This window comes from Metarhizium brunneum, chromosome 1, assembly GCF_013426205.1.
Source record: "Metarhizium brunneum chromosome 1, complete sequence".
In the NCBI taxonomy this organism is placed as follows: Eukaryota; Fungi; Ascomycota; class Sordariomycetes; order Hypocreales; family Clavicipitaceae; genus Metarhizium; species Metarhizium brunneum.
The window spans coordinates 6,557,070-6,582,843 of record NC_089422.1 but is presented as its reverse complement, the minus strand read 5'-3'; the positions used below and the strand labels follow the sequence as shown (position 1 = coordinate 6,582,843).

The following is a 25,774-nucleotide window of genomic DNA, read 5'->3' as shown; positions in this document are numbered from 1 at the left end:
GAGGACTCGTCTATGTATGAATACAACCTAGTCTCGGCGACACACTTGCAGACCATGACGGCAGAAGGAGGGGGAACTGTCTGGCTCCCATCCAATATTGGCACGAGGTTGAGCACACGCGCATGACTTGGGGTGGTCCATCCGTTCAGCGTGGTTTACGCTTTCGTCGCCATGAGGAGGAGGAGGAGGAGGAAGAAGAAGAAGAACAAGACGAGCGAGGACAAGACGAGCGAAAAAGTGACAACCGCTGATGCCGAGGCCAATGCATCTCGACGGTGACCTTTTTGTCCAGCTGCAGCGTTGGCCGCCTCGTTGCAACGCGGTCCCCCAACCCATTCACTCAAAGTCAATTCACTCGGAATTACGTGCGCATCATGCGCCACAGCCGAGAGCCCTTTGCAACTTTGCGGCATCATGGCCAGAAATCGTCTGTGCCTAGCATGCGTCGGCTCTTCTTTGTTTGCGGTAGCTGCCTGTGTGTTTGTTTTCTGTGCCTCAGCGCAGTGCAAACACCCCACGTGCCGTCTTGCATATTTGACTCGTCACAACCACGCCTCAACACACCCTCGCCGTCAAGGGCCAGAGCTGCTGGGATGGCAAGGGAACTCCCGCTCACGACGGTTGTACATGTTAGATTGTGCACGTTGGAGGAGGGGGCGTGAGACAGAGATCAAATCATTCAGTTCAGTCTTGGATGCTGAGCTGCCTGCTAGCTTGCGTCGCATCCTCAGGCGTGCCATACCTAGGTGTAGGCAGTCGGTTTACCTGATAGCCTGACTATTCCGGGCCATGGCCTGTGCGGTCCTTGGACGGTTTTGCACCCTTTGTGTAACATGCCGCGGCAGACAAGAGGCACATCATGGGACGACCATGGGACCATGATGAAGGAGCACACATTGACCCTTTTTCAGCCTCGATGCTTCGCGACAGACAAAAATTTCCACCTTTAGCCGGGGCCGAGTTTAGTTGTGGGTATCATTACGTCGTTTGCTGCGCGAGGTTGCAGCTGAACCCTATTGGGCCCTTTGTCGACTCCATGTCGATTGGCGACCGCAAAGCCAAGGCTGAAGGGCTGTCTGTTCAACGTGTTTCGCCGAGGCAAAATATGACTGCATCTCAGCCATCAGAGATGGTGGGCGGGGCCTCTAGTCAAGGCAATGCCTTCAAGAGATGAAGATTGGGATTGCGGCCGTACTCTCATCACCGTATCTGGGTGTTATTCACAATCTAGGTCAGGCTTTTGGGGCGTCTTCTGGTGTGTGGACAGCCTCACCATCACACATATACATACATACATACATACATACAAGCACGCATCAGTTGCGTCGGACAAGCTGCAGGCTGAACCAAATAGGGGCCAGCCAGGATGAAAAATCTGTGTCCGATATCCAATTCCGGTGAATGGATGCCGTGCCCACCGCCAAACGCAGCTTTGCCGTCGATCCGTCTTTGCTTTTTTTCTATATGCCACCTGACGTCGACACTGACCGGTTCGACTCGTTCAGACGGATGCCCCTGTTGAGTAGTCCGTACTTACACCGGCTTCTAAAACGGAAATAGGGCCACAAGCGCCAACGCCATGGTTTGCAGTGTCCGGAAAGAACAGACATGGTCTTTGCAGACAGGCAGGCCTCATTCCGCGGTCGGGACGGGTGTTGGCCCCCTCCTACACGGCACAAAGAAGGATGCTTGATAAGCAAACATCACGCGGTATAGACTTTCGTCACGGCAGGTGGTCAAAGTCATCAGAAGGCTGGACAATAAGTGCTGAGTTAGCCAAACAAAGGCCTGGGCTGCTGACCCGTTTTGCTGGCTGGCTTGCTTTGAGTTAGCCGAAACTCATCTTTGTGATCAGTTCTGGTCTGCGCGGGGACATGGCAAGACTATCCTAACCCTCTCTGCCATGGTTTTGACGGGTTGACAACAAACAGCACCGCACAGCGTATGCAGACCGCACCATCCTTGTCACCTGTAGGCCCGGTGGCCTAATACAACGACCGCCAGGGTTTCCAAGATATTGAAGAGCCAGACAACAGGCGGCGCATTGCTGACACAAGTTTTGCAACACTACTGCCGATGCGGATGATTTGTGAGCGTTGGAAAGGAACCTTGGCAGAAGCTGAAAAGCTCACGTATCGATTTTTGCATGAGAGGCACGTATATCCGGGCAAGACACATTGGGCCTCTTGTGTATCCCTCAATCGTTTTAATCGGATTTTGTATCACGTCAACACTGGAGCTCTGGGATATGCGCCGCCTGCCTGGACCCCTCCCTTCTCGCGGTCATGTTGTTCCAGACGCACACGAGCTGTCGTTTCGCGGGGTCAAAATGAGAACAGAGCGGCCAAAGGGGGTGGAAGACATCCAGGCTCCAGCATCTCGCCCTCTCTGCATTGTGCTGTGCCTCGGTGGCGTTCGGGGGCCTTCTGTTGGCTAGGCCATGCAAGCTGCCAGGTGTCTTTTGCTAGATGCACCGGCCTGCAGGCATGTGAGCTGGTGATCGGGCCTTGGCTGCAGTAGCCTCATGATGATGCTGCGCTGGAGGATCCTTGGCTGTGCTGCCTGGCGATGGCGTCGAGCCACTGGAATTTTCAGCCCGAGGCCCTGCGGTGACAGGCATGATACTGAGTGAGACCTGTGACGTGTGTGGTTCAAATAGAGTTATCTGTCATGGCTTGCGTCTGGTCCGTGTTTTTGGTGACGGGCTGATGATGGCTGATGATGGAGGTTGTCGTGCCGACGCACTTGCTGCCAAGCAGAGAGTCGTGCGTTGTCACCATGTAAATAGACGTAATTCTGGTGTATCGTGGCGGATTGTAGAGCGAGATGGAATCCTGCCCTTGCCGCTGTAACGTGAGACATGAACTTTTGGCTTGATACACATGTAGGAAGCCATCCAAGTGCTCATCTGGCCTGGTAAGCGCCATGTTTGTGCGTCCATTTCGCCTATTCTCCTGGTGTTGACGAAGATGCCGCCGCCGCTTTTGGCTCAGTAAAAACCCGAGTAGTGTTCGTGCCCTGGTTTCCCCAAAGGCAATGCCTTTTCAGGGCCGTTCCATTGCAAAAAGTCTCATTCATTGTTTCGAGCGTGCGTACGAGTGAACATGTACCGAGAGTGAGTTGCGCCCTGCATCCCGCAATACATGAGCGGCACCACCAAACCACCAGTGCAAATATCGTCAAGGCGAAACCCATCTTCACAGTACTCAAGCCCCAGCGCCTACCGGAAGCCCAACTGCTCGCCTGGTATCGCACAGTCGGCGGGCATCGCGACCATGCACCAATGAAACAGAGTAGTTAGTATACGGCAAAGCCTCCCTCACATTTCTTGTCTGGTCCTTGGTACAGCGCGCTCACCCACTAACCCCGACTGCAACAAATCTACACCATCTCGCGCCATTGACGCATAATCTGCGAGTCCCCATACCTCCACGACACCGCGGCGTGCAGCTCGTCGCCTGGCCGTCGCATCGGGAGGCCTTTGGCCAAGAACCACCGCAATCGTGCTTCGCCTCCCCAGGCAGCGAGTAGTATCTAGACGAAGCGGCCGAGAAGCAGTTGACCTTTCCCAGACGCCATTGTCTCACCCGATTCCCATCCCTCTACCCAATTGCCCAACACCCTCGTCCATCTATAACATTGACCGTCGATTGGTGCCGCCCCAACGGCGTAGCCGAAGCAGGTGTCATGACTACATTGAACCGACACATGGCTAAAAAAGCAAGCGCAATACCGGATTCAACTCGCTTCCCGGTCGTTTCTGTCAAAAATAGCTTTTCCTCTTCTTTTCTTTCTTGTCAAACTAGGAAACAGGAACACAAACAGAAATAGAAGCAGAAACAGAAACCCGCACTGTCCCGCCAGGCGCTACGTAACACCACACAAGACCCATAAGTCACCAAGAGTCTCACAGCAGAAACAAAAAACACCACCACCCGTCCAGCTCTAAACTTTTGCGTTTTTTTATTCCCTCCCACGCCCTGCAAGTGCCCAATGCAACTTTCCCCAAAATTCCATCCGTCGTCAATTTTCATATTTTGCGCCCCTCCCCAGCCCCTCGATCGGTCAACATGTACCATCTATCTCTCGGCCACCCCTATTCCGTTGACCGTCCGCATCCTTCCCCAGCCCCACGAGTCATATATCAACCCTGTGCAATGAAGCCCAATACAGACAGTGCCTCTGGATCAAAGAAGAGGGCTTCAAAAACCAAACAGAATTCTGTTCATGTATAGTCCCCCCCCTTCGCCTGCAGTCCCCTGTCCGCTGGCCGGGGTGTCCGTACCCGAATCTGGGGAACGTTTTGTCAGGCTCTGCGCTTTCTTCTTTTGACAGCTCGGCGTGGGTCCGTTGGGCCGATGCCGGTTTTTTTTTTTGGCCCTTCTCAGGACAGAGCCGAATCAGGGAACGGACATGCGTTCAAACTACCGACGGCTGACCATGGCTTGGGGATTTGGAGGAACTGGGTATGAGGAGCGTTGAGGGTGTACATGTACAACAGTGCATGCGGCTGGGGTTCTGACACGCGAAAAACGCGGGGAATTGATAGTCTGGTAGCTTGGATGTGTTGTGCAGGTGATTTCGGTGGTTGTTGGTTTTTTTTTTTTGTACTCAACTGTGTAGCACATCGGATACATTCATGCAATGAGCGCGTAATATAGAAAGACCTCTCTCGTTGGGCGAGACAATGATTGAAAATGAGTAGATTGTTGCAACAAAGTTAGGGGCATCGGCAACGCTATGAATTAATCTACTGTAAATCTTCATGCCTCATAAATCAACGGCGGGGTATTGTGTGTTTTGGATCTCCTTGATGGTTTGCCTGGTTCGAGGGTTCTCTTCGAAACTGGCCTTGATCAAATCCACAATCTCATCCACCGTAAAATAGTAGCTCAGCTTTTGCTCGCACCACAGGGCCCTTATGCCGTTGAGATCGCTCTGCAACACTTCGCCAAGATACTTTAACCGCGGCCAATTAGGCGCATATTGATCTGTGGTGGCCGCTTCGTTTCGAGTTGGTTCCGTGCCTTTCAGTTTGCTCGGGAGAAACAAGTCGTCGAGCGATGTCGTCGTAGCAATGAGGTTAGCAATGTTATACGCTTCGTCCTGTCCTATAGACGGCATGTCTAGCACGTCTGTGATTATGCGATTGGCGAGTGCGTCCACAAGAGAGCCGATGGCTTGAGACCAAACTGATCGCGCCAGGATATTCTCCCAAGTTGTGGCCATGTATCGGATGCGTGCCATTCCAGATTCGATTGCTGCTTCTGGTTCATCTTGGAGAATGATGCTCTGGGAACTTCCAACCAAGTCCTGTAGGACTGTTCTCTGAATACTCATCTCACTCGCGTAGCTTCTGTTGGCAAAATTTTGGAGCGTCTTGATGTCATTCTCAAGACGTAGCATGTTTCGCGCTCGTGGTGCAAGGTCCTCTCGTTTTTTCCAAGCCTCGGAGAACTTCGTAAGCTGTTCTGCAATATACATGGCATCGTTATACAGATACCTGCGAGTATTAGTAAAATATCATAGCCATAGTTATGTTTTGTACCCTACATGTTGCCGCCCACATTGAGGGAGTAGTAGTAGGGCGAGATGGCTCTGAATAACGCCAATGCAAATGTCGGCAAACTGAAGAGGCCCGGAGCCGTAGACGCCACTAGTTGATACTTCTCTCCGTCCGCTGTCAAGGCCGCGCCGTCCTCGAGAACTGTCATTATCAGCCCCAAAACGGGCTCTGGCATGCACGAAATATAGTAAGTCTCCTTGAGAACAAGCTCTCTCGTCTTCTCTGGTGAGGATTCCATCTTTTGCTTCTTTGGTGAGGGTTTCGAGACTTCTGGCTCCGCAGATGTTTCCTCATCACCCCAGCCCCAAGCATCTGCTCCAGCATCGTCTTCGACCTCAGACTCCTTCGCGTCTCCAGCCGCCTGCTGGGGGGAGTCGTCATCCTCCCAGCCCCACGCGTCAGCGCCGTCGTCTTCTTTAGCCCGTGTGGGTGGTTCAGGCTCCTGTGTCTGATCATTCCATGCATCGTCCCAGGCAGCACCCCAGTCATTCGTATCTGCTGCGGCGCCGGCGCCAGTCGTAGCCAGTTCTTTGCCCTCGGCCACAGTGACCATGTGTTTCTCGATCTTTTCCACTTGCTTAGGCTTGCCGATTCCATTGGAGAGCTTGGTTCGAATCTTATCCAGTGCAGATTCCCGGCATCGTCCTAACCACGTCATGTGCGATTTGGAAACCCACTCCTTTAGCTCATCGAAGCCGGTATAACCATTTGTCTCTAAAGCGGTGCAGAATGTTCGGGCGACTTGAATAATACTCTGAAACATAGGAATCTCGGACAGGGATGACGGGACTGCTGGGTTGAGCCATTGCTGGATTAACCGAGGTATGAGATCAGGCATCATGAAGTTGACTAGACTGTCGAGTAACTCCATTGGCACTTTTTTCGCAACGAAAACCAGGACCAGCTCTAAATCCGAAAGTAACGCAGCCACAGATCCGTCACTGCTTCCTGTAAGGCTGAGTTCGTCCCCTTTGGCTGCAACAGAAGGCGCGGGTTGTTTGGTCTTGTCCATTCGAGGAGAAATAAGAGATCCGTCAAGGTTTCGCCAGAGCTGTTCCATACGCTCATCCGTCTCTTTGTATGCTTTCAGACCAATGACTGCATCCGACAGGGTCATGCCGCCCTCTGTGGTCTGTTAAAACAAAGAAAGGCGACGAAAAGATGATTGTATGCTTGTCGATACGTACCAGGTAGGGATTCACGAATAGACACCCTTCTCTCCTCCACATTAAACTGAATCAATTCCTTCCAAACATTATTGAATACTTCATGAACACTCGACTTGAGCTCGAAGGCTCGATGGTCCAGGCGTCTGAGAATCCTACAGGACTTGCTAACACCGATTCGGTCGATGGCAGTCCAAGATTCTGCACCATCTTAGCATCATATTCACCAGTATCTCACTCAACACGTAAACATGGCAGAAAATGGACGCACGTTCAAGAAGATGTAGGGAGTCGACGACACGTCGTTCACTCCTTGCAGTGTCAACCTGACCCAGCAGCTGATTTGCCGTTTTGATATTGTTCAATACCTCGTGGAGCTGCCGGCTGTATTGGAGTTCACGATTGAGAAATTGAGCCTTATCCTCGGCATCCTCAATTGCCTCTCCTGACACGTCGGGTGCCTCCGATTGTCGTATGATGTCGTTGGCAATGGTCTTGGATCGAATAATGTCTTCCTGCAGCGTCTTGGCATTCTGCACCCATGAACTGACATCATCTCTGGTCTCCTCGTTGATAGTATGTATTTCGGTCTGCTAGCGTGTTAGATAGTACACATTGCGTCTGCGTGATAGATAATGCACACTTCGAGGTCGGCCTTAGCCCCAGTTAGAGCGCGGATGGCAGGCTCGAGATCTATGTCGGATACGGGTAGCAGAGACGTGTCATCCTCGGGGAATACCCGTTCTAGAGAGAAGGCGACAATAGCATCGCCAAATTGTCGTGGCTCAGCCGCCGCCGCCATGGCTGATGGAGGGTGTTTATGCCGGTCGCGAATGTTCTCTACCTCAGGAGCCCAGAGCTGGGAAGCAGAGTTATGCAATCGTCGGAAGGGTGTAGGAGAAATAGAAGGAACTAATGACGCTGTATCATGGTGATGGAGATGTTTGGTACGGCATGAAGCTAGTGCGATGGGTAGCGGATGTGTATCCAGGTACAGTCGGCGGCAGGTGCAAGCTGGCAACCTTGGAAGCTCGGTGGTGAGGCGACTAGGCCCTCTGGAGAAAGTTGGAAGGTGCACATGTGCCGGGTAGTCTGCGCCGTGCCAGCTGAACCCCACCGTCCCACAGCCTGCCTCGACCAGGCTTGCAGCACAATGGGGTGTCCATGAATCGTCTAGGGAGTAGTTGCTTCCTGAGCCATCTGCAGGCTGGAATCATCACCTGACGACTCATTGACACCCTCCTTTCTGTTGAGCTGGTTATTGTCGAGGTCCGTCCGTTTTTCTCCAACTCCGACGTCCGCTCTACTCCCTGCATCTTGTTGGTTGAGTGCTTTGGTCTTGTGTCTACCCGCTCGAAAAACGTCAAGGCAGCCAGCCGCGGGGTAGTTCAAGCCTCTTTTCCAGACGCAAACGAAACCCAACTCCTTGCAATTGGGCTTTCTAAAAATTATCCAGTGACAAAAACAACTTCTCGCCTCCAAGGGTGGGCCTTCTTCGCAATATATCCATCCACTAGTTATATTCTGTGTGTCGAGTGGTGAGTTGGTTAACTAGCATCCCTCCTCAAAGTTTCTTCCTTGACTCAGTCTGACGAACCACGTCATGGCTTATCACTTGCTTTCTTTTCGCTCGCCCCTGACCTCAGCCCAACGGTCCCTCATCATAGCCTTTCATTCTCTTGAAAATACTTCTTGTTCCGTTATAGTTTTTGTCAACTCTCCAACTCTTGCTCAAATGCTGTTTGAGTTGAAAGACCCAGCAGTGCTGAGCCACCCTAGACATCACCAGACAAACTTTGCCTAAGCATCTACTAACACCCCAAGGCTCTGTCGATAGTTGGTTTCTGTCTCAGTACACATCGCCATGCCTTCAACAACGCGGCAGTCTTTGTTCCGCAAGGTTCAAAGCTTCAAGACCGACTATGCTCCATGCACAATCACCCAGTATGTGTCGGAGCGAAGCGGCATGCAGGTCGTCGTTGCCGATCGACAAGGCCCCAAGATTAATGGATACTTCACCTTGGCCACCGAGATTTTCGATGACTCTGGTGCTCCGCATACTCTGGAGCATCTGGTGTTTATGGGTTCCAAGAGCTACCAGTTCAAGGGCCTTCTGGACAAGCTGTCCTCTCGCGCATACTCGGGTACAAATGCTTGGACCGCAACAGACCATACCGCTTACACCCTTGAGACAGCAGGCTGGGAAGGATTTGCACAGGTTCTTCCCGTCTACCTGGAACACATTATCCTACCTACAATTACCGATGAAGCAATCACCACCGAGGTTTGGCATATTGACGGCCAGGGTAACGATGCTGGTGTGGTTTACTCCGAGATGCAAGCTGTCCAATTCCGCAGCCCCGAGATCATGGATCTCAAGGCCCGTCGTCTGCTATACCCAGAAAATGTGGGATTTCGTTATGAGACGGGTGGTATGACTGAAGCATTGCGTGTGCTGACACCGGAGCGCATTCGCCAATTCCACCGTGACATGTATCAACCACGTAATCTATGTCTTGTTATCGTAGGCGAGACTGACCACGTCGACTTGTTGCAAATTTTGGATGAGTTTGAGGAGAGCATCAAGGACGACATTCCGCCTTTGGACGCCAAATTTGACAGGCAAGTACCGTGAAACCAATGACCAAAAGATGGAAAAGTGGCCTCTCACTGACCTATTTTTGCCCGCAGACCTTGGCTTGATACCGCCCAACCCCCCGCGCTGAAAGAGTCGATTGTTACTACCGCTGAATTTCCTGAGGAGGATGAATCGGTTGGCGAGATTCTCATTGGGTTCTTCGGGCCCAACTGTGTCGATCTGATTGAAACTTCTGCTCTCAACATTCTGCTCACATATTTGTGCGGCTCGTCAGTTTCCGTCCTGGAGAACGTGCTAGTCGAGAAAGAAGAGCTTGCCAGCTCCGTAACACAATGGTGGGAAGCCCGACCAAACTCCGTAATATGGCTTCAGCCGACAGGTGTCGCAACGGAAAAGCTCGAGTTTGTGGAAAAGCGGCTCATGGAGCTTCTGAAGGAGGTTGCCAGTAAGCCGCTTGACATGGAATACATGCTCGAATGCATCAAGCGAGAGAAGCGTCAAGTCAAATTCCACGCAGAGACCTCAGAGTCGTTCTATGCGACCAACATCATTACTGATTACCTTTTTGGTAAGCGAGACGGCTCGACACTTCAAGAGCTTGGGACTCTTAGTGAGTACGATGTTCTGGAGAAGTGGACAGACGAGCAATGGCGAGCTTTTTTGAGCAAGTGGATGGCTCACGCCCACCATATTTCTATCCTCGGCAAACCGTCACATGAACTAGCCAAGAAAATGAAGGCTGATGAGGAGGCCAGAATCGCCAAGAGGAAAGAAGAGCTCGGGGCAGAGGGACTAGAAAAGTTAGCTAAGCGCCTTGAGAATGCTAAGAAGAAGAATGACGAGCCCATCCCGGCCGAGGTCATTGATCGGTGGAGTGTCCCTGGCACAGAATCGATCCATTTTATTGAGTCTGATACTGCACGATCAGGACGGGCCAAATCAATTGGTTTGGGGATTGGTCAGGCACAGAAGGTCATCGACTCTGCCACAGATGGTAAACTACCACTCTTCATCCAGTTCGAGGATGTGCCCACCAACTTTGTTCACATCACCATTCACCTGGGCACTTCGCAAGTACCATTTGAGTTGAAACCACTTTTGTCCATATTTAGCGACAACTTCTTCAACACTCACATCTTGCGAGATGGCAAGCAAGTTGACTTTGAGCAAGTCGTTATGGAACTTGAGCGGGACAGCATCGGCTATAACATTGGATCTGCTCGCTCGCTTGGTGATGCAGACGGTTTCATGATTGGTTTCCAGGTCGAGCCTGATAAGTATTCTGCCGCAGTCCATTGGTTGCGAACTATGATGTTTGACTCCGTTTTTGATCCCCAGCGTCTTGGGGCTGCCATCACCAAGGCCCTCGCCGATATTCCTGAAGCTAAGCGTGACGGCCGTGGAATGGCTGCAGAGATCGATACCGCCATCCACATGGATAAGACATCCTTGGCCGTAGCCAGGCGCACCCTGGTCAAGGCTGTCTATCTGAAGCGCCTCAAGAAGCTCCTCAAGGGTGAGCCAGAGAAGGTCATCGAGTGGTTCAACACCATTCGCAAGTCGCTTTTTACCTTTCAAAACATGCGCTTCCTCGTCACCGCAAATGTGTCCAAGCTTCAAAATCCCATCACCACCTGGAACGCCCTCGCAGAAACTTTAACGACCCAAGAAGCCATGGTTCCCATTCCCAAGTTGGTAAACCTCCTCAATGATGAAGGCCGCAAACCAGGCTCCGTCGGCGCCATCATTGTGCCCATGACTACACTCGATAGCTCGTACTCGGTTAGCACCGCACCAAGCATCACATCCCTCTCGGATCCCAAGTTCCCCGCCATTATGGTAGCAATCGGCTACCTCGAGACTGTGGAAGGACCTCTCTGGAACGCTGTCCGGGGAGCCGGGTATGCCTACGGCTCTTACTTCTCACGGAACGTCGAATCGGGCCTTCTGTCCTATCGCGTGTATCGCTCCCCAGACGCCTACAAGGCCATTTCTGCATCCCGCGACGCCATCCGCAAGATTGCCGTCGGCGAAGTGCCCATCGATAAGCATCTTCTCGAAGGAACCATTAGCCAAATCGTCGTTATGTTTGCCGACGAGCAAGCGACCATGCCGAGTGCCGCTCAACAAAATTTCGTACGTAGCGTCGTACGTGGCCTTCCCAAGGATTGGAGCAAAGACGTGCTCCGGCAGGTGCGGGATGTCACCGTTGACGAGATGAAGAGTGTTATGCAAGAGTTTATTTTGCCTTGTTTTGAACCGGGGAAGAGCAATGTAGTGGTTACTTGCGCCAAGTTAATGTCTGAGGTATGTGCATGCGACGTAATAGAACACCAGACTATAGTTTATGGGCTAACGAGGTTGTAGAATATGGAAACCGCCTTTAAAGATATGGGATACAAGGTGCAGACCCATGAATTGAGCTATTTTCATGACGATTATGGCCTAAAAGCTGGCGAAGAAGAAGAAGAGGAAGAGGAGGAAGAGGAGGAAGACGAAGAAGATGAAGGCTCGGAAGGTTCATATGACGACGATGACGAATCGGATGAAGATTAGAGTAGCACGGTTCTCACGAATTGGGCATAGACATTGTACTTAGGCTAGACTTACAATATGCGGCAATAGAGCCCTTGGGACGACATGCCAAGTTTTCGCAAGATACCTAGGTAGCAAACAGACTAGATGTATTTTCTTCCGACCAACTCTTCTACTGTACACAAGCCTTTAATTCTACCCCTAGACCACAGACTTCAGCAATTATAGATGCCCCATCTATCTAAAATTCAGCCTCATAAGATATCCTCTATTCATTCTCATTCAAGACTTTTGGCCTCACAACTCATCACGTCCAGTAGCTGTCGCAACACCCTCCCGATCCTTTTCACTCGTGAGCGAGTCCTTTGACTTCCAATCAAGGGCCTTGAGACGCTCAGACAGATGGGGATGCGAGAAGTGATAGCTGGCATACATCCAGTCGGCGTCCATGGTGCTCAGGTTCTGAGCGTGCAGCTTGATTAGAGAAGAGGCCAGCTGCGAGCGGAAGCCCAGACCCTTTGCGAAGTCGTCTGCCTCGAATTCGAATTTGCGAGAGAGGATGTTGAGAAGCAGCTTGATGACAGTGTCCATTGGGGAGAGGGCGTCGCTGAAGAGAATGAACCCGATAATGATGGGGTGGGTGGTGTGGAAGCCAAACGCATTGTAGAGGGACACGTTGTTGATGAAAACAGAGAACAGAGAGAAGACATAAAGGAGATGGGCCTGGAATTACGATCAGTGGATTGAATTTCGAGCGATAATGACGAAGGATGGGTGCTTACCTGAGCGATGCCAAAGAGACGCGTTGTGTGGCCGAGCTTCCAGTGACCGAGTTCGTGGGCAAGAATGGCAATGATTTCATCGGTCTTCGTCTTTTCAATCAAGGTGTCGTAAATGACAATGTGCTTCTTCCAAGGCAAACCGTAGAAATAGGCATTCGAGTGCGCGCTTCGTTTGCTTCCATCAATGACAAAGAGCTCTTGTAGGGGAAACTTGTGAGAAAGAGCCAGCCCCTCAACCTTGGTCTTGAGTTCGCCTTCCTCGAGAGGAGACAATTTGTTAAATAGGGGCTGGATAAAGATCGGGTACGCAGTCGTAGTGAATAGCTGCAAGCCAGCAGAAAAGACCCAAAGATAAAACACAAACTGGTTACCGGTCTTCTGGATAATCTTCAAAAAGGCGGCCAGAATAGGGGGCACGAGGGCAACCGTCAACAGATTCGTCTTGATCATGTCGGTGATGAATAGTTTTGGCGTCTGCTTGTTGAAACCAAACTTCTCCTCCAGCACAAAAGTGCTGTACACGCGCGTGGGGAGTGAAAGGAACTGTTGGATGACGATGAAGGTGAGAACAAAGAGGATGGAGTGGCTAATTTCGCCAGTGAATCTGGAGGGAGCCCATTTGAGGAGTAAATCGCCCGTCCAGGACCACAACTTTGGGAGGACATCGAGTTGAATGAATGCAACGTTTTGGATCTGGGCCCAGAGGCCGGAGATGATTTCGAACTGAGCTTTGGCGCGACCGTAGGCTTGAGACTTGTCAAAAGTTTCTTGCGAGATTTCCTTGGAGAGCACGGCGGGGGGTTTGGTCTGTTGGAGAATGCGATATTGGCGAAGGGTGAGGAAGGATTCAAAGAGGTATTGACCGACGGAAAAGCCGAGGATGAGCTTCTTCCAAGGGAAGAGAGGGCGATCGAGGTACCGCGCGAGGCGCTGTGTTGGATTGTGATGTTAGCGAGTCGTGTTTACGATGACGTGATGTGGGCGGAAGATGGGCAGTGAGATTCGATGCGGATTGATTGAGTCTGTTGCATTTAGTGATGGCATCAATTGGTGAACCTACCTGGAGAAAATCCATTTTGGCGACGACAGCTACAATCCAGATTGGATTGATGGTATGATGGAAGGGGAGCGAGGGCGGATGAGAGAGCACGCGCGCGATGTGCGGAGGGCTGGATCTGACAACTGTGTCCTGTCTTATCGATTTGGTCCATTCAGTTTTAGGCTACGCTGCGTTTGGGTGGGCATGCACGGAGGAGCCAGGGCGGTGTTACATTTGCCCGGCAAGTAATGTGACACCATTGTTATTGAGCAAATTATGCAAGACAGTTTACTCATGCACTTCAGCGTTGTATGGATGAAATGCGCTAATTTGTCCCATTAATACGCTGAGAAGGTCTGATACACTAGGGACGCCTTCAATGTTGGCGAACGAGGCAGCAAGCTGACTACACCATGGCGGGCATGAACTCGAAGTGGAATGAAGCTCATCTACCGCCGCCTTCTTTACGTAAACATACAATGATACGATACTCCGTAATACTGTCAAACCAAAATCCAAGCACGGCATAATAATAGCCTACAATGTCCCCTTGTGCCTTTTCTAAGCCGCACGGAAGATGGCCTTATACTCTCGTAGCGGCATCAGGGTGACGTCCACTTTCGGTGCCTCGGACGACAGCTTGACTGGCAACGCTAATTCAACTCTGAGAGTTTCCGGGCTGTCCTGGGCGCGGTTTGATTGCATAAGGACACAGCGTAGAGGCTCAGTCGTCGGCATGGGGGCAAATTGCGGATTGTCGGTCAATGGCGCTCGCAGCATTTCCAACATGCCATCCTAATGTCCGTTGGTAGCTGCAGTTGCTTGCTGCTGAGTTGGTGCTGGTGGCCGTTCTGGTCCGTACGGCACTGGCGCGGCCTGTTTCTGCACAGGTTGAGGCTCTTCCTCAGTATCGTCATCGAACTCGCTCAGTTCTTCATCTTCGCCTTCGTTTGAATAGTCGCTCTCGTCGTCGCCCTCAGCTCCTCCTTGGTTTTCTGAATACGCGTTTTCCATGACGCTGGCTAGTCCTGGAGGACCCTTTCGTCCCTGGTGCTGCATCTGCTGTATGATACTCATGAGTTTGTTCACTTTTTTCTCGGCAGAGTCCACTTGCTTCTTCCACCCTTGACGTTCTTCAGCCATGCGGATGATGTTAGCGGCCGTTGCATCCTTCTGTCTCTTAAGCGCTTCGTTCTCCTTTTCCAGTCGCTTGCCCTTCTTGGACATGTCTTCCATTTCCTTTCGAAACGACAAGAACAAATCGTTACTATTGTTCAGAGTATCCTCAACCTTGAGCCCCTGTTGTTAGCCGATTCAAAGGACAGAGGCACGTGCGAATCTCCCACCTGTTTGAACTTCTCAACATAGGTATTCAACTGATTTCGAAGCTCAGTTTCCGTCTTGGTAAAAGCTTGTACTTGGGCTTGCAGGTGGCGCGCTTTGCTCGCCTCGGCCTCCGCGGTTTTCTTCTCTCGTTCATATCGTGACTGATGATACTGAACTTCCAGTTCCTTCGTTCGCATAAGGGAGTGGAAATGTAGCTCACGCAGTTCGTATTGTTCGATGAAAGACTTGAACCTGACACGGAATCTGCAACAACACGCAATTAATGCCAAGATTACACAGCTTCAGGAAGCTCACCCCTGTTGTATACTCACAGTTCATCAACTTCCATGTCCACCACCTGTTTTCGCGGGGTGTCTTTCTCTTCCTGGTAGCCTTCTAATTTAGATAAAACGGTGGAGAATTTCTCATCCCAGGAAACATTATTCCGCTTCTGTGTAGTCTGGAGTTCTTTGTTCTCATTCTTTCCACGCCACATGTTAGCACATTGTCTCCAGTCGGTCCCTGTCCGAAATGGCTCGCCGTGTGTTCTGACCTTCATCTTATTGTTGTCCCGCTGTAACTCACGACACAGTTTTTCAAGCTTCTCCTTCAACCCGACTGTCTTGCCAAGCTCGGTTCGGCCGCTATCTCGCTCCTTTTGCAGAGTATCGCCTCGCTTCTTGTTCCTTTGGTTCTCCTTCTCAAGGCGTCGCATATCAGCCAGGAGTTCACTGGAGCGTTTCGTCAGGTGTTCAATTTTCTGCATATCGTCCATTTTGGCGACCTGTTGCATCAAATCTCGGTTGGCTCTTTTGACTTCCCGTTCTGTATGGGCGGATGGGACTGATTAGCAATGAGAGACATGGTAAGGCCTTGATGTGGAGGCCCATGAGACCTGAAGCGCAAGTATTCGCTCAAACCTACCGATCTCGAGTTCTTGGTCTTTTTCTCCAGCGGCATCCTGCTCCAGCTGAGAGATACGGGCCTGGAGCAGCCGTGATGCTTCCGACGAGTCGATGGCTTTCTTCCCCTTCCCCTTCTTACCCGGCACAGGCGCGGAATGAACATGGCCATCGTGACCGTTAGTCAATGCTGGTTCTACTTGACCCGAAGGCATGACGTGTGAGGGGTGCTGGCGCCTCTAAGATGGTCAAGGGGGCGAAAAGATTTCACGATTGTCGCAACATGGGGGACAGAGACCGTTTTTGAGAAAGAATGGTGCGGCTTAGAGTTGACGTCGAGATTTCGCCGGGTGGGACAAGCCGGTAAGCGAGGATGTGTTGGGGCGAAAGAATCGGTGCGTTCTGGTTGGGAGACGACCGTGACGATGGTCAGAACTGGAGGCCGGTAACCTGAATGGCCAGGTTAGCAACTTGTGCGGTGATGTGATGTGAGGGTGCTCTGCCTCCTGCATGCAGCCCAATCAAGCCGTGCAAACACGCGGGCTTTGAGAAGGATGATCACTTACAGATGCGGATACTTGCGCTGCAGAGAGAGATCAGATTAAGAGGAGTTGAGCGAGCAGACTGCGGGCGAGTGAGCAGTCTTCGCACGGATGTCGACGTCGATTGCGTGGGCGTATTCAAATCGGTTTTTACTGAGGCCGAGAAGGGCATCGAGGAATGGCATTAGTGCATTAGGGGCAGGACACCTGTGAGCCTGTGGGACTCTGTTATGACACTATCAGGCCTGGCCTCACTGTACTGGACCGACAGTAAATGTCTGGTCATCATTCGCTGGCAATCCGTCTTGAGCTCCACTGAAGGTTCCGCTGAAGCCGTCAATTGTCTGCAGCTGAGCGAGTACCTGGCTCTGCGCACCATGCTCTCAGTCCAATAACCAGCTTCTGCATGTGGCGTCAAGTATGACTAAGGCTGGCAATCCCTTGGAACTTTTATTATGCCCTCGGGGCTGGGGGCCTCCGTCACCATCTTCGCCAACATCCGAAGTCTCTGGTCAATATTCAAGCAATTCCAGCTCAACACTTTGCTCCGGTACACCCGTGAGTCATCTGTTCTGGATGCAGCGCGTGTGTTTGAATTTCTGATCGACCTCTTTCTGTATACTATTGTATTATTAGGACCATTCGTCTCCATCCATACTTCTTGGCGACTCCGGCCACCATGCTTCGAAATGCTGCCAACGCAGCTCGCAAAGCTGTTACAGAGCTGTCGCAATATCCCAAGCCAGGCGACAAGCTTCATGGCTTCACCCTTGTGCGCTCCAAACATGTCCCTGAGTTGGAACTGACGGCATTGCATCTGCAACACGATAAGACTGGTGCTGACTACCTGCACATTGCTCGAGAAGACAGCAACAATGTTTTCTCCATCGGCTTTAAGACGAACCCTCCGGACGACACCGGTGTTCCGCATATTCTCGAGCACACGACTCTATGCGGTAGCAACAAGTATCCCATTCGCGATCCCTTTTTCAAGATGCTACCCCGGACTCTTTCCAACTTCATGAACGCCTTTACAGCCTCCGACCACACTTTTTACCCGTTTGCGACCACAAATGCGCAGGACTTCAAGAATCTCATGTCTGTATATCTGGATTCTACCTTGCATCCACTGCTTAAACAGTCTGATTTCACCCAAGAGGGGTGGAGGATTGGGCCCGAGAACCCTCTTGGAGAGACTGCCGAGAGCAAGAAACTGGTGTTTAAGGGTGTGGTGTACAATGAAATGAAGGGTCAAATGTCGGATGCTGGGTATCTCTTCTACATTCGTTTCCAGGATCACATATTTCCGGCTATCAATAACTCAGGTGGCGACCCTCAAAAGATTACCGACCTGACTTATGACCAGCTCAAAAATTTCCACGCCAACCACTACCACCCTAGCAACTCCAAGCTGTTTACCTACGGTGACATGCCCTTGTTTGACCATTTGCAAGAGTTAGATGCTAGATTGCAGGCGTTTGCAAAGAAAAATATCGACGAAGAAATTCACCAACCAATAGACCTTGATGGCCCTTACGAAGTCACACTCAAGGGCCCCATGGATCCCCTTGTCGACCCTGATCGTCAGTATAAGACTTCAGTGTCATGGATCACTGGAGATACTACTGATGTCGTCGAGTCTTTCTCCATCGCATTACTCTCTACCCTTCTGATGGATGGCTATGGCTCGCCTCTCTATCGCGGCCTAATCGAGACTGGCATGGGAGCTGACTGGAGCCCGAATGCGGGATATGATAGCTCTGCCAAGCGAGGAATTCTTTCCATTGGCCTGACTGGAGTCCAAGAATCCGATGTTCCCAAGCTGAAGGAAACAGTCCAAGGAATATTGAAGCAGGCTCGTGATAATGGCTTCGACAAAACTAAGATTGATGGGGCGTTGCACCAATTAGAGCTGTCTCTGAAGCACAAGACCGCCAATTTTGGGTTCTCTATGCTCAATAGACTTAAGCCAAAGTGGTTCAATGGAACCGACCCGTTTGACTCTCTCGCCTGGAACGACACCATCTCAGCATTCCGGGCGAAGCTGGCCGAAGGCGGTTATCTCGAGGGTCTTATTGACAGGTACCTACTTAACGACAATACCATGATCTTCACAATGGCACCGTCTATTACTTTTGGAGAGGACCTTGCAAGGGAAGAACAGCAGCGTCTTTCTTCCAGGATTGATGATGCTATTCAGAGCGCTGGGGGCGAGGAGAAGGCTCGACAGAAGTTTGAGCAGCAAGAGCAGGAGCTTCTTGTCGAGCAAAATAAGACCAATTCCGAAGATCTCAGCTGTCTGCCGACTGTCCACGTGAAAGATATTCCAAGAGCGAAAGAGCCAGTAGTTGTGCGTGACGAAGTTCAAAATGGCACAGCAATTCAATGGCATGAGGCACCCACGAATGGATTGACCTATTTCCGTGGCATCAATACCTTGGAAAATTTACCCGACGATCTTAGAGAACTTGTTCCTCTCTTCACGGATAGCATTATGCGCCTTGGAACTAAGGATATGGCCATGGAGCAGCTCGAGGACCTGATCAAGCTGACCACTGGCGGAGTCTCTGTGGGATACCATTCCACTCCATCACCCACCGACTACAGTGCATCTAGCGAAGGCATCGTTTTTACTGGCATGGCCTTGGATCGAAATGTCCCTGTCATGTTCGATATTCTCCACAAGCTAGTCCTAGAGACGAATTTTGATGCTCCTGAGACAGCCCTCCGTATTAGACAGCTGCTCCAAGCCTCCGCGGATGGCATTGTTAACGATATTGCCTCGTCGGGCCATCGCTTTGCTGTGGGCTATGCTGAATCAAGCATTACACGAAGCGCATGGCTACGCCAACAAGTTGCCGGTCTTTCCCAGGTTAAACTAGTAACTCGGCTAGCCGGGCGCCCAGAGTCCGATCAGTTTGAAGACGTCATCAGCAAATTGAAGCAAATCCAACAGTTTGCCCTGTCAAGCGACAACATGCGAACGGCAATCACCTGTGGTACCGAGAGCGTAACCCAAAACTCTAACTCCCTCCAGTCCTTTATGAAGGCTCTCCCTCAAGGTGTTTCGGATTTGAAGAACCCGGAGCCGCGGAGACTCCCCACTGACCGCAAGACTTTTTTCCCCCTACCTTATCAAGTATATTATGGAGGATTGTCTGTACCGACAGTGTCCTACACGGCGCCTGATGGCGCGCCGCTTCAAATACTCTCACAGCTCCTCACCCACAAGTACCTGCATCACGAGATTCGCGAGAAGGGCGGAGCCTACGGTGGTGGAGCCATGTACAAGCCGCTAGATGGTCTGTTTGGCTTCTACTCTTACCGTGACCCTAATCCCCAAAATACCATGAGCATTATGCGAAATGCGGGCAGGTGGGCCGTCAATAAAGAATGGTCGGATCGTGATCTAGAGGAGGCCAAGATTTCAGTCTTCCAGGCCGTCGATGCACCTAAGGCTGTCAACCAAGAGGGCATGGGCAAATTCCTCTCCGGCATCACGGAGGACATGAGACAAAAGAAGAGGTATCAACTCCTGGATGTGTCAAAGGACCAGGTCAAGGAAGCTGCGCAGAAATATCTCGTAGACGCAATAGAAAGAGGTGAGGAGCGTACGGCTTTCCTCGGCGAGCGTCAGTCATGGGTGGATGATTCGTGGAAGACGCAGGAGATGAATGTCGCAGTTGGCGAATGATTTCGCAACACGGAAGTTCCAAGCCGAAATGAGGCTGCTTTAGGGCACAAGCATGCATTGAACATCCGCATGGGTGATTATGGAAGCACTGCCCGATGCTACAATCCGTGGACTTTACGATACAGCGATTGGGCAAGCACGCCATCGCTATAACATACGACAAAGGTGTACGATTTTATCCCTCATATACATACACGCATACGGACAAGACGCAAGACGATATATAGACGATCTCCAAATATGTAATATACTTCAACGAAACTTTGTTTGCCCTTACCGGCTACCTCGACTGACATTGACTTGTTGACATTCACGCGTTCAGATACGATACATCCATCTGCCGAAAGGACAACTTTCACAGTGACAGATGGACCACAGAGCAACGCAAGAATAAAGTGACGTACCGTTTCATAATTCATACGTGCTCACGCTTGAAGGATCTGCCATTCCATTTACGCTTAGAACGAGATGACCGCGGCGCCTGCAGGCATCAGGTGTCTTGTTCGGGAAGGGATTGGTGGTTCGGAGAGTGAGAGAAGACGGGAATTTGAAATGGGGCTGTCTCGTTCTATCAGAGCCGGAGCCCTTGAGCCTTGGGTTGCCGGACTAAAGAGCTGAGTACATATGGGGTGTGAATTGCGTATGGTGAGACGAGGCAAGTAGACGTTCGGAATAGACTCTGGCTTGGGCAAGTACTTTGCTACGAGTTGTAGGGTTTGGCGTCGACTGGCTCCTACATGAATTCGATGTGTCACTAGATACCACCAGATGAGACTTGCCGGCTCAGCCTCTAAACGCGAGGCTGCAGGAGGTAGTTATCGGGCAACTGCCTGCAGACCTGCTTGGCACCCGGAAATAAGGGATCAAGATGAGGCTAAGGGGCCGGTGATTGAAACACTGCCGTAGCGTGAGGTGATTTGAAACTAATGACGATCATTCGGTTGAGTCCCGAGATGGTGTGAGTAATGGCGGCCATGCGTGCTTCCACTGCCGAGTACGAACGACGAGGCGGGTATTATTAGTGAGCTCCTATGTAGTAGTATGTATGTATGCATGTATAGCGCAACATTGGAGGCATTAATAACTGTCTGGTAATGCTTCGTGGACTATGTGGACCTTGACCCGGACATGTGGTGCGCAGATTTTGGACCCATCAAAAGGGCAATGTGACTCTACGATGTCCGTGAAAACACGACTCCAGTTTCAATCTTACGCTATAGCCTCAGAACAACACATCTTCATGGAAAACCGGCACCATGTAGTGTAAGCTGGTGTGAGTGATACAACATTGTACTGGTATGCCTCGTTCGCACGGATGAAAACGCGTAAGCTCAACGGATTAGAAGGTGCCGTCTCGCTTAAAACTTGAAGGTACCAACCAATGTCCCAAGGCTGTTGTTGTCGGTCCATGGATGGAGGAAGATGACAAGACAATTCAGTCACCTGCACTACGACGAAAAAAGTCCCTCATGGACTTTGTTCTGCGTTGGTAATGCGCCCAAGCGTCCGGCTCGCATAGCCGATTTCCCCAATCTTAAATTTGATCAGGGCGGCATGATGTAGCCTGCATGCAACAATGGTTAAACACAAATCGGAACTTAAGCAGCCTCGGAGTGCAGCAACGAAAGCATATCACGCAAACTCGAGGCCACTACTGCTAGCTGAGGTTGAGCCCTTTCGCGCAGGGGAGTGAGGCGGGAGGACTGGGGAGTCTAGGCAGAGCAGCCATCATATTGACATGGCCTAATACCTGTGTGCCTATTTGTGCCCAAGAGTGGATCGTCCAATGAATAATAGTAGTATTGACTGGTGAATTACTTGGCCTGCTCATTCTTTTGTTGCTAGGCGCGCTCATCCCATTGTTTACTGTCAATATTGACTCAGGTATTTAGACTCTCCCCATATATACCTACGTAGGCAGGGAATTTATGGTAAAATGTATATACCTATTACAAAGTATATACTCCGTACCAATAAATCATAATATATAATAGAATAAAGCCTGATTGCCAGGTATCTGATAGGGTTTGAACGCGGGAAGCAGAAGCCGAGTGCCTGCTTGGTAACTGTGGTGTCTGCCTGGGTTTCAGGGATCGTTTTAGGCGCAGGTACAGAGGCGAGGTGAGGTCTTGATGTCGTGTCCTACCTAGGAAGGGCGGTTGTTGGCTGCAACATCATCTTCAGGATTTTTCTCCTGTGGGTGTATGCGTGTGCCGGTTCTGAACTCGCTGGTTTGTTGTTCCATTTTCCTTGGCATAGATTTGAGTAACTGGATACAGCTTCAACTGACAGAAATGTGGGAGACTGGCTGGGCTTCGAGGTTCGTCTTGCTGCAGGGGGAGGTGGACTGGGACTAGAAATGGTGGCCGGATGGCCTGTCGGCGGGTGTATAGACAGCAACTCGCAAGCTCATTTGTCAATGGCAATGACATGGCGGCAATGACGCTGCTGGCCAGGAGTTGGGAGTCAGAGCAGAGGGATTCATGCAAATCGACACGCAGGGTGGGCAAAGACAGCCAGCACAGGACAACTGTGGAGTCGAAAACCGGGACCAAAGTCAAGAACAGAGGGTGAGCGAAGAGGACCAGCGAAAATTTTGGCGGCCATGGTGGAGCTGCGCCACCAGAAGAAGTCAGAAGAGCAGGAGCGGTCCCGATATTGACGAAAATCCAAACGACACCGGGCTGGAGACATGGAGCTTTTGCCAGCTCCCGCAGACAGACTTTGGCCCATGAATGCTGGCCCGCTGATTGACTCGGGCTGGGGCAAGCAGCGGGCTGCACATGTGCGCAAGTGGTTTTGCGCGTGCCGGAATAAAACCTGGCTGCCGCCCCTCCGTGACAAAACCTTGTTTGCACACAACACAAGACGCTCAGTTTTATTTTTGTCTCCGGCATCAACAATTCCACAGACCGCCCAACCGCATCTTCCACAGTGAGGCCGTCTTCTCAACTGCCCGCTTTTGATCGTCAATTGCATTGCAACCGCTCTGGACTCTTGATCTCAGGTTAGTCTAGCTTTGGCCGCTGGCCGCTTCTCCAGTGTTGCAGTCAGTCCGTACTGTCACGCCAAATTGCCCGTGCCACGGCACATTTCTCCCGAGGGCCAAACCCGCTCATCGGCCATCGGCCAAAGTGGCCACAACGACGGTGTACACGAGTGTAATCGAGTGGCAGTGTTGCTGTTCGCTCTAGTGAGCCGGGCGTCGGGTGCACTGTTTTTACGTGTTTGCGAGGGCTGCTGGTTCCTTCTACGCACTTACACCTGCCTGCTGCGGTCTACACCCGTGTACCTTTGTCCCATCTGTCGGGTTCAGGGACGCTACACATTGTTATAGCACGCCATTACACACCATTGCCGGCTATATGTACCGTTTCTTGGAGAAGGCCAAGTACTGACTTTTTTGATTCACTATAGAGCTTACCCGGCCCACCACAGCACCCCTCGACTTGCCTTTGGTCTCTTCAAAGGCAACCGCCTTCGCCACGGCTCCCCAGGCCGTTACATTTGTCAGTGACCAAGATTTCAGTCTTCGAAAGACTGCCCACATCATCAACGCTATCCCTCCTCCCTACACCCGTGCTGAAAGCCCCTAAGCTTCTCGAGGCTTTCCTGTTGTTCGGCGAACCGGTGTTCCAGCCCCCCATCTTGACTTCAGAATCGTACCAGCTGCCGCATAGGAGGATCCCTGAGGTTCTTCCTCTTACCGAGGAAGAGTCGAGGAGGCCTCGCCAATCCACTGAAGGAACAGTTTGCTATCCGTTCCGACCCCCTTAACACCACCCTAGCTCACTTAGTGAGTTTGAGTCTATTCTACGTCAGCTATATATTCCAGGCAACCCCGTCAATCTTTTTGACGGCTTCCCCCCCTGAGGTTCTTTGAGCACTTGTTGTCTGTCCCAAACAACTCGTCAACTCCAGTCAACGGACAGTTAGACGAGACACACATATTCCCCGGCGACAAACAACACTCTCGGATAACTTCCCCCTGGGATTAACACTAGGGATATGGTTATGGCAACGGCTATCCTTGACAACCATCAAAATGTTACACATAATCATATGTCAATGAAGAAGCCGCTTTTGGCGGACTACCTTCATAACAATGTTTTCATTGACCCAAAGCAGCTAATTGGCGAGGCCCTTCACAATCGTGCGGAGTCTGTTGACCATGAGCTCTGCGAACCTGGCGATGAGGATACCTTCTTTGTCGCTGACCTTGGCGAGGTCTATCGGCAGCACCTCCGATGGAAGAAGAATCTGCCTCGCATCAAACCGTTTTATGGTGAGTTGTATCCCTTCATCCTACATGACTACTCGCAGGTATATCTCGTTGCTAACATAGGCTAGCCGTCAAGTGCAACCCGGACCCCAAGGTGCTCCGTCTTTTGGCTGAACTTGGCGCCGGATTTGACTGTGCCTCCAAGGGGGAGATTGAGCAGGTGCTAGCTATGGGAACCACCCCTGAGCGCATCATCTATGCTCAGCCATGCAAGACGAACTCGTACGTTCGCTTCGTTAAGAATGCGGGGGTTAAGCAGATGACATTTGACAACGCCGACGAACTGTACAAGATTGCGAAGCTCTACCCGGAAGCCGAGCTGTTCCTGCGCATCATGACCGACGATGCCTCTAGCCTTTGCCGCCTCAGCATGAAGTTTGGTGCTGCCATGGATACCACTGAGAGCCTGCTGGCTGTCGCCAAGAACCTAGGGCTTAACGTGGTCGGTGTTAGCTTCCACGTCGGATCTGGTGCTTCCGACCCCCTTGCCTTCTACAAGGCCGTTCGGGATGCCCACGCCGTGTTCCAGCAAGCTGCTGAGTTTGGCTTTACCATGCGCACCCTTGACGTGGGTGGTGGGTTCTGTGGAGATACATTTGAGCAGATGTCGAGTGTTCTTCGTGATGCGTTGGACGAGTTTTTCCCTGCCGGTAACGGTATCGACATCATTGCCGAGCCGGGCCGTTACTATGTCTCCACGGCGTTCACCATTGCCTGCAACATCATTGCTCGCCGTACTGTTGAGGACCCTACCCTTGATGGCAAGGGCTACATGGTCTACATCAACGATGGTGTTTATGGCAACTTCTCCAGCATCATGTTTGATCACCAGCACCCGGTAGCTAAGATCCTCCGATCGAACGGACGCACACTCTACAATACGGCGTCAGCTAACGCCTGCAGCGCTGGCGAGGGAGTCGAATACTCGGTCTGGGGCCCCACTTGTGATGGTATTGATCGCATCAGTGAGAGCATTCGTTTCGAGACTATCCTCAACGTTGGTGACTGGCTATACTTTGAGGATATGGGTGCGTACACCAAGTGCTCGGCCACCCAGTTCAATGGATTCTCCAACTCTCACGATGTCATCTATGTGTGCAGCGAACCTGGGGCCAAGTTTCTTTTGAACATGTAGGCAAGTTCGGCCCATGGCTATTGTCAGGCATCGCATTATTGTGGACGCAAAAGAAATGTTTGTGTGTTTGACCTTCTATGTGGATCGTTTTGGATAGAGTTAAAGAATAGTTTTGATAAACAAGAAAATTTAGAACGACGTCAAGACCACGTTTCACAGTTGCATACATTGAAGTCGCTTTGGCTAATCCTGGACATGTTGTCTGG

The 25,774-nt window shown here is 51.2% G+C and overlaps 6 protein-coding genes across 6 annotated transcripts; 3 read left to right on the top strand and 3 right to left on the bottom strand.

Annotated features, from left to right (window-relative positions):
- Window positions 1-4,770: 4,770 nt before the first annotated feature.
- On the bottom strand, window positions 4,771-7,534 carry G6M90_00g019930 (uncharacterized protein; the record flags this gene model as incomplete). The annotated part of the gene is made up of 5 exons (XM_014693064.1): window positions 4,771-5,503; window positions 5,554-6,691; window positions 6,754-6,933; window positions 7,004-7,322; window positions 7,376-7,534. 5 exons carry the CDS (start codon window positions 7,532-7,534, stop codon window positions 4,771-4,773), a joined length of 2,529 nt encoding a protein of 842 aa, XP_014548550.1.
- Window positions 7,535-8,596: 1,062 nt separating this feature from the next.
- G6M90_00g019920 (uncharacterized protein) lies at window positions 8,597-11,887 on the top strand (the record flags this gene model as incomplete). The annotated part of the gene is made up of 3 exons (XM_014693065.1): window positions 8,597-9,363; window positions 9,424-11,638; window positions 11,699-11,887. 3 exons carry the CDS (start codon window positions 8,597-8,599, stop codon window positions 11,885-11,887), a joined length of 3,171 nt encoding a protein of 1,056 aa, XP_014548551.1.
- Window positions 11,888-12,163: 276 nt separating this feature from the next.
- STE24 (CAAX prenyl protease 1) lies at window positions 12,164-13,723 on the bottom strand (the record flags this gene model as incomplete). The annotated part of the gene is made up of 3 exons (XM_014693066.1): window positions 12,164-12,589; window positions 12,649-13,578; window positions 13,709-13,723. 3 exons carry the CDS (start codon window positions 13,721-13,723, stop codon window positions 12,164-12,166), a joined length of 1,371 nt encoding a protein of 456 aa, XP_014548552.1.
- Window positions 13,724-14,482: 759 nt separating this feature from the next.
- Window positions 14,483-16,130, bottom strand: Txlna (Alpha-taxilin; the record flags this gene model as incomplete). Its single annotated transcript, XM_066129845.1, has 5 exons — window positions 14,483-14,986; window positions 15,034-15,277; window positions 15,346-15,494; window positions 15,567-15,838; window positions 15,938-16,130. The coding sequence occupies 5 exons, from the start codon at window positions 16,128-16,130 to the stop codon at window positions 14,483-14,485; spliced, it is 1,362 nt and encodes a 453-aa protein (XP_065986120.1).
- A 1,006-nt stretch (window positions 16,131-17,136) lies between these two features.
- On the top strand, window positions 17,137-20,151 carry CYM1 (Mitochondrial presequence protease; the record flags this gene model as incomplete). The annotated part of the gene is made up of 1 exon (XM_014693068.1): window positions 17,137-20,151. One exon carries the CDS (start codon window positions 17,137-17,139, stop codon window positions 20,149-20,151), a length of 3,015 nt encoding a protein of 1,004 aa, XP_014548554.1.
- A 4,062-nt stretch (window positions 20,152-24,213) lies between these two features.
- On the top strand, window positions 24,214-25,568 carry spe-1 (Ornithine decarboxylase; the record flags this gene model as incomplete). Its single annotated transcript, XM_014693069.2, has 2 exons — window positions 24,214-24,436; window positions 24,502-25,568. The coding sequence occupies 2 exons, from the start codon at window positions 24,214-24,216 to the stop codon at window positions 25,566-25,568; spliced, it is 1,290 nt and encodes a 429-aa protein (XP_014548555.2).
- Between the last annotated feature and the right edge of the window lie 206 nt (window positions 25,569-25,774).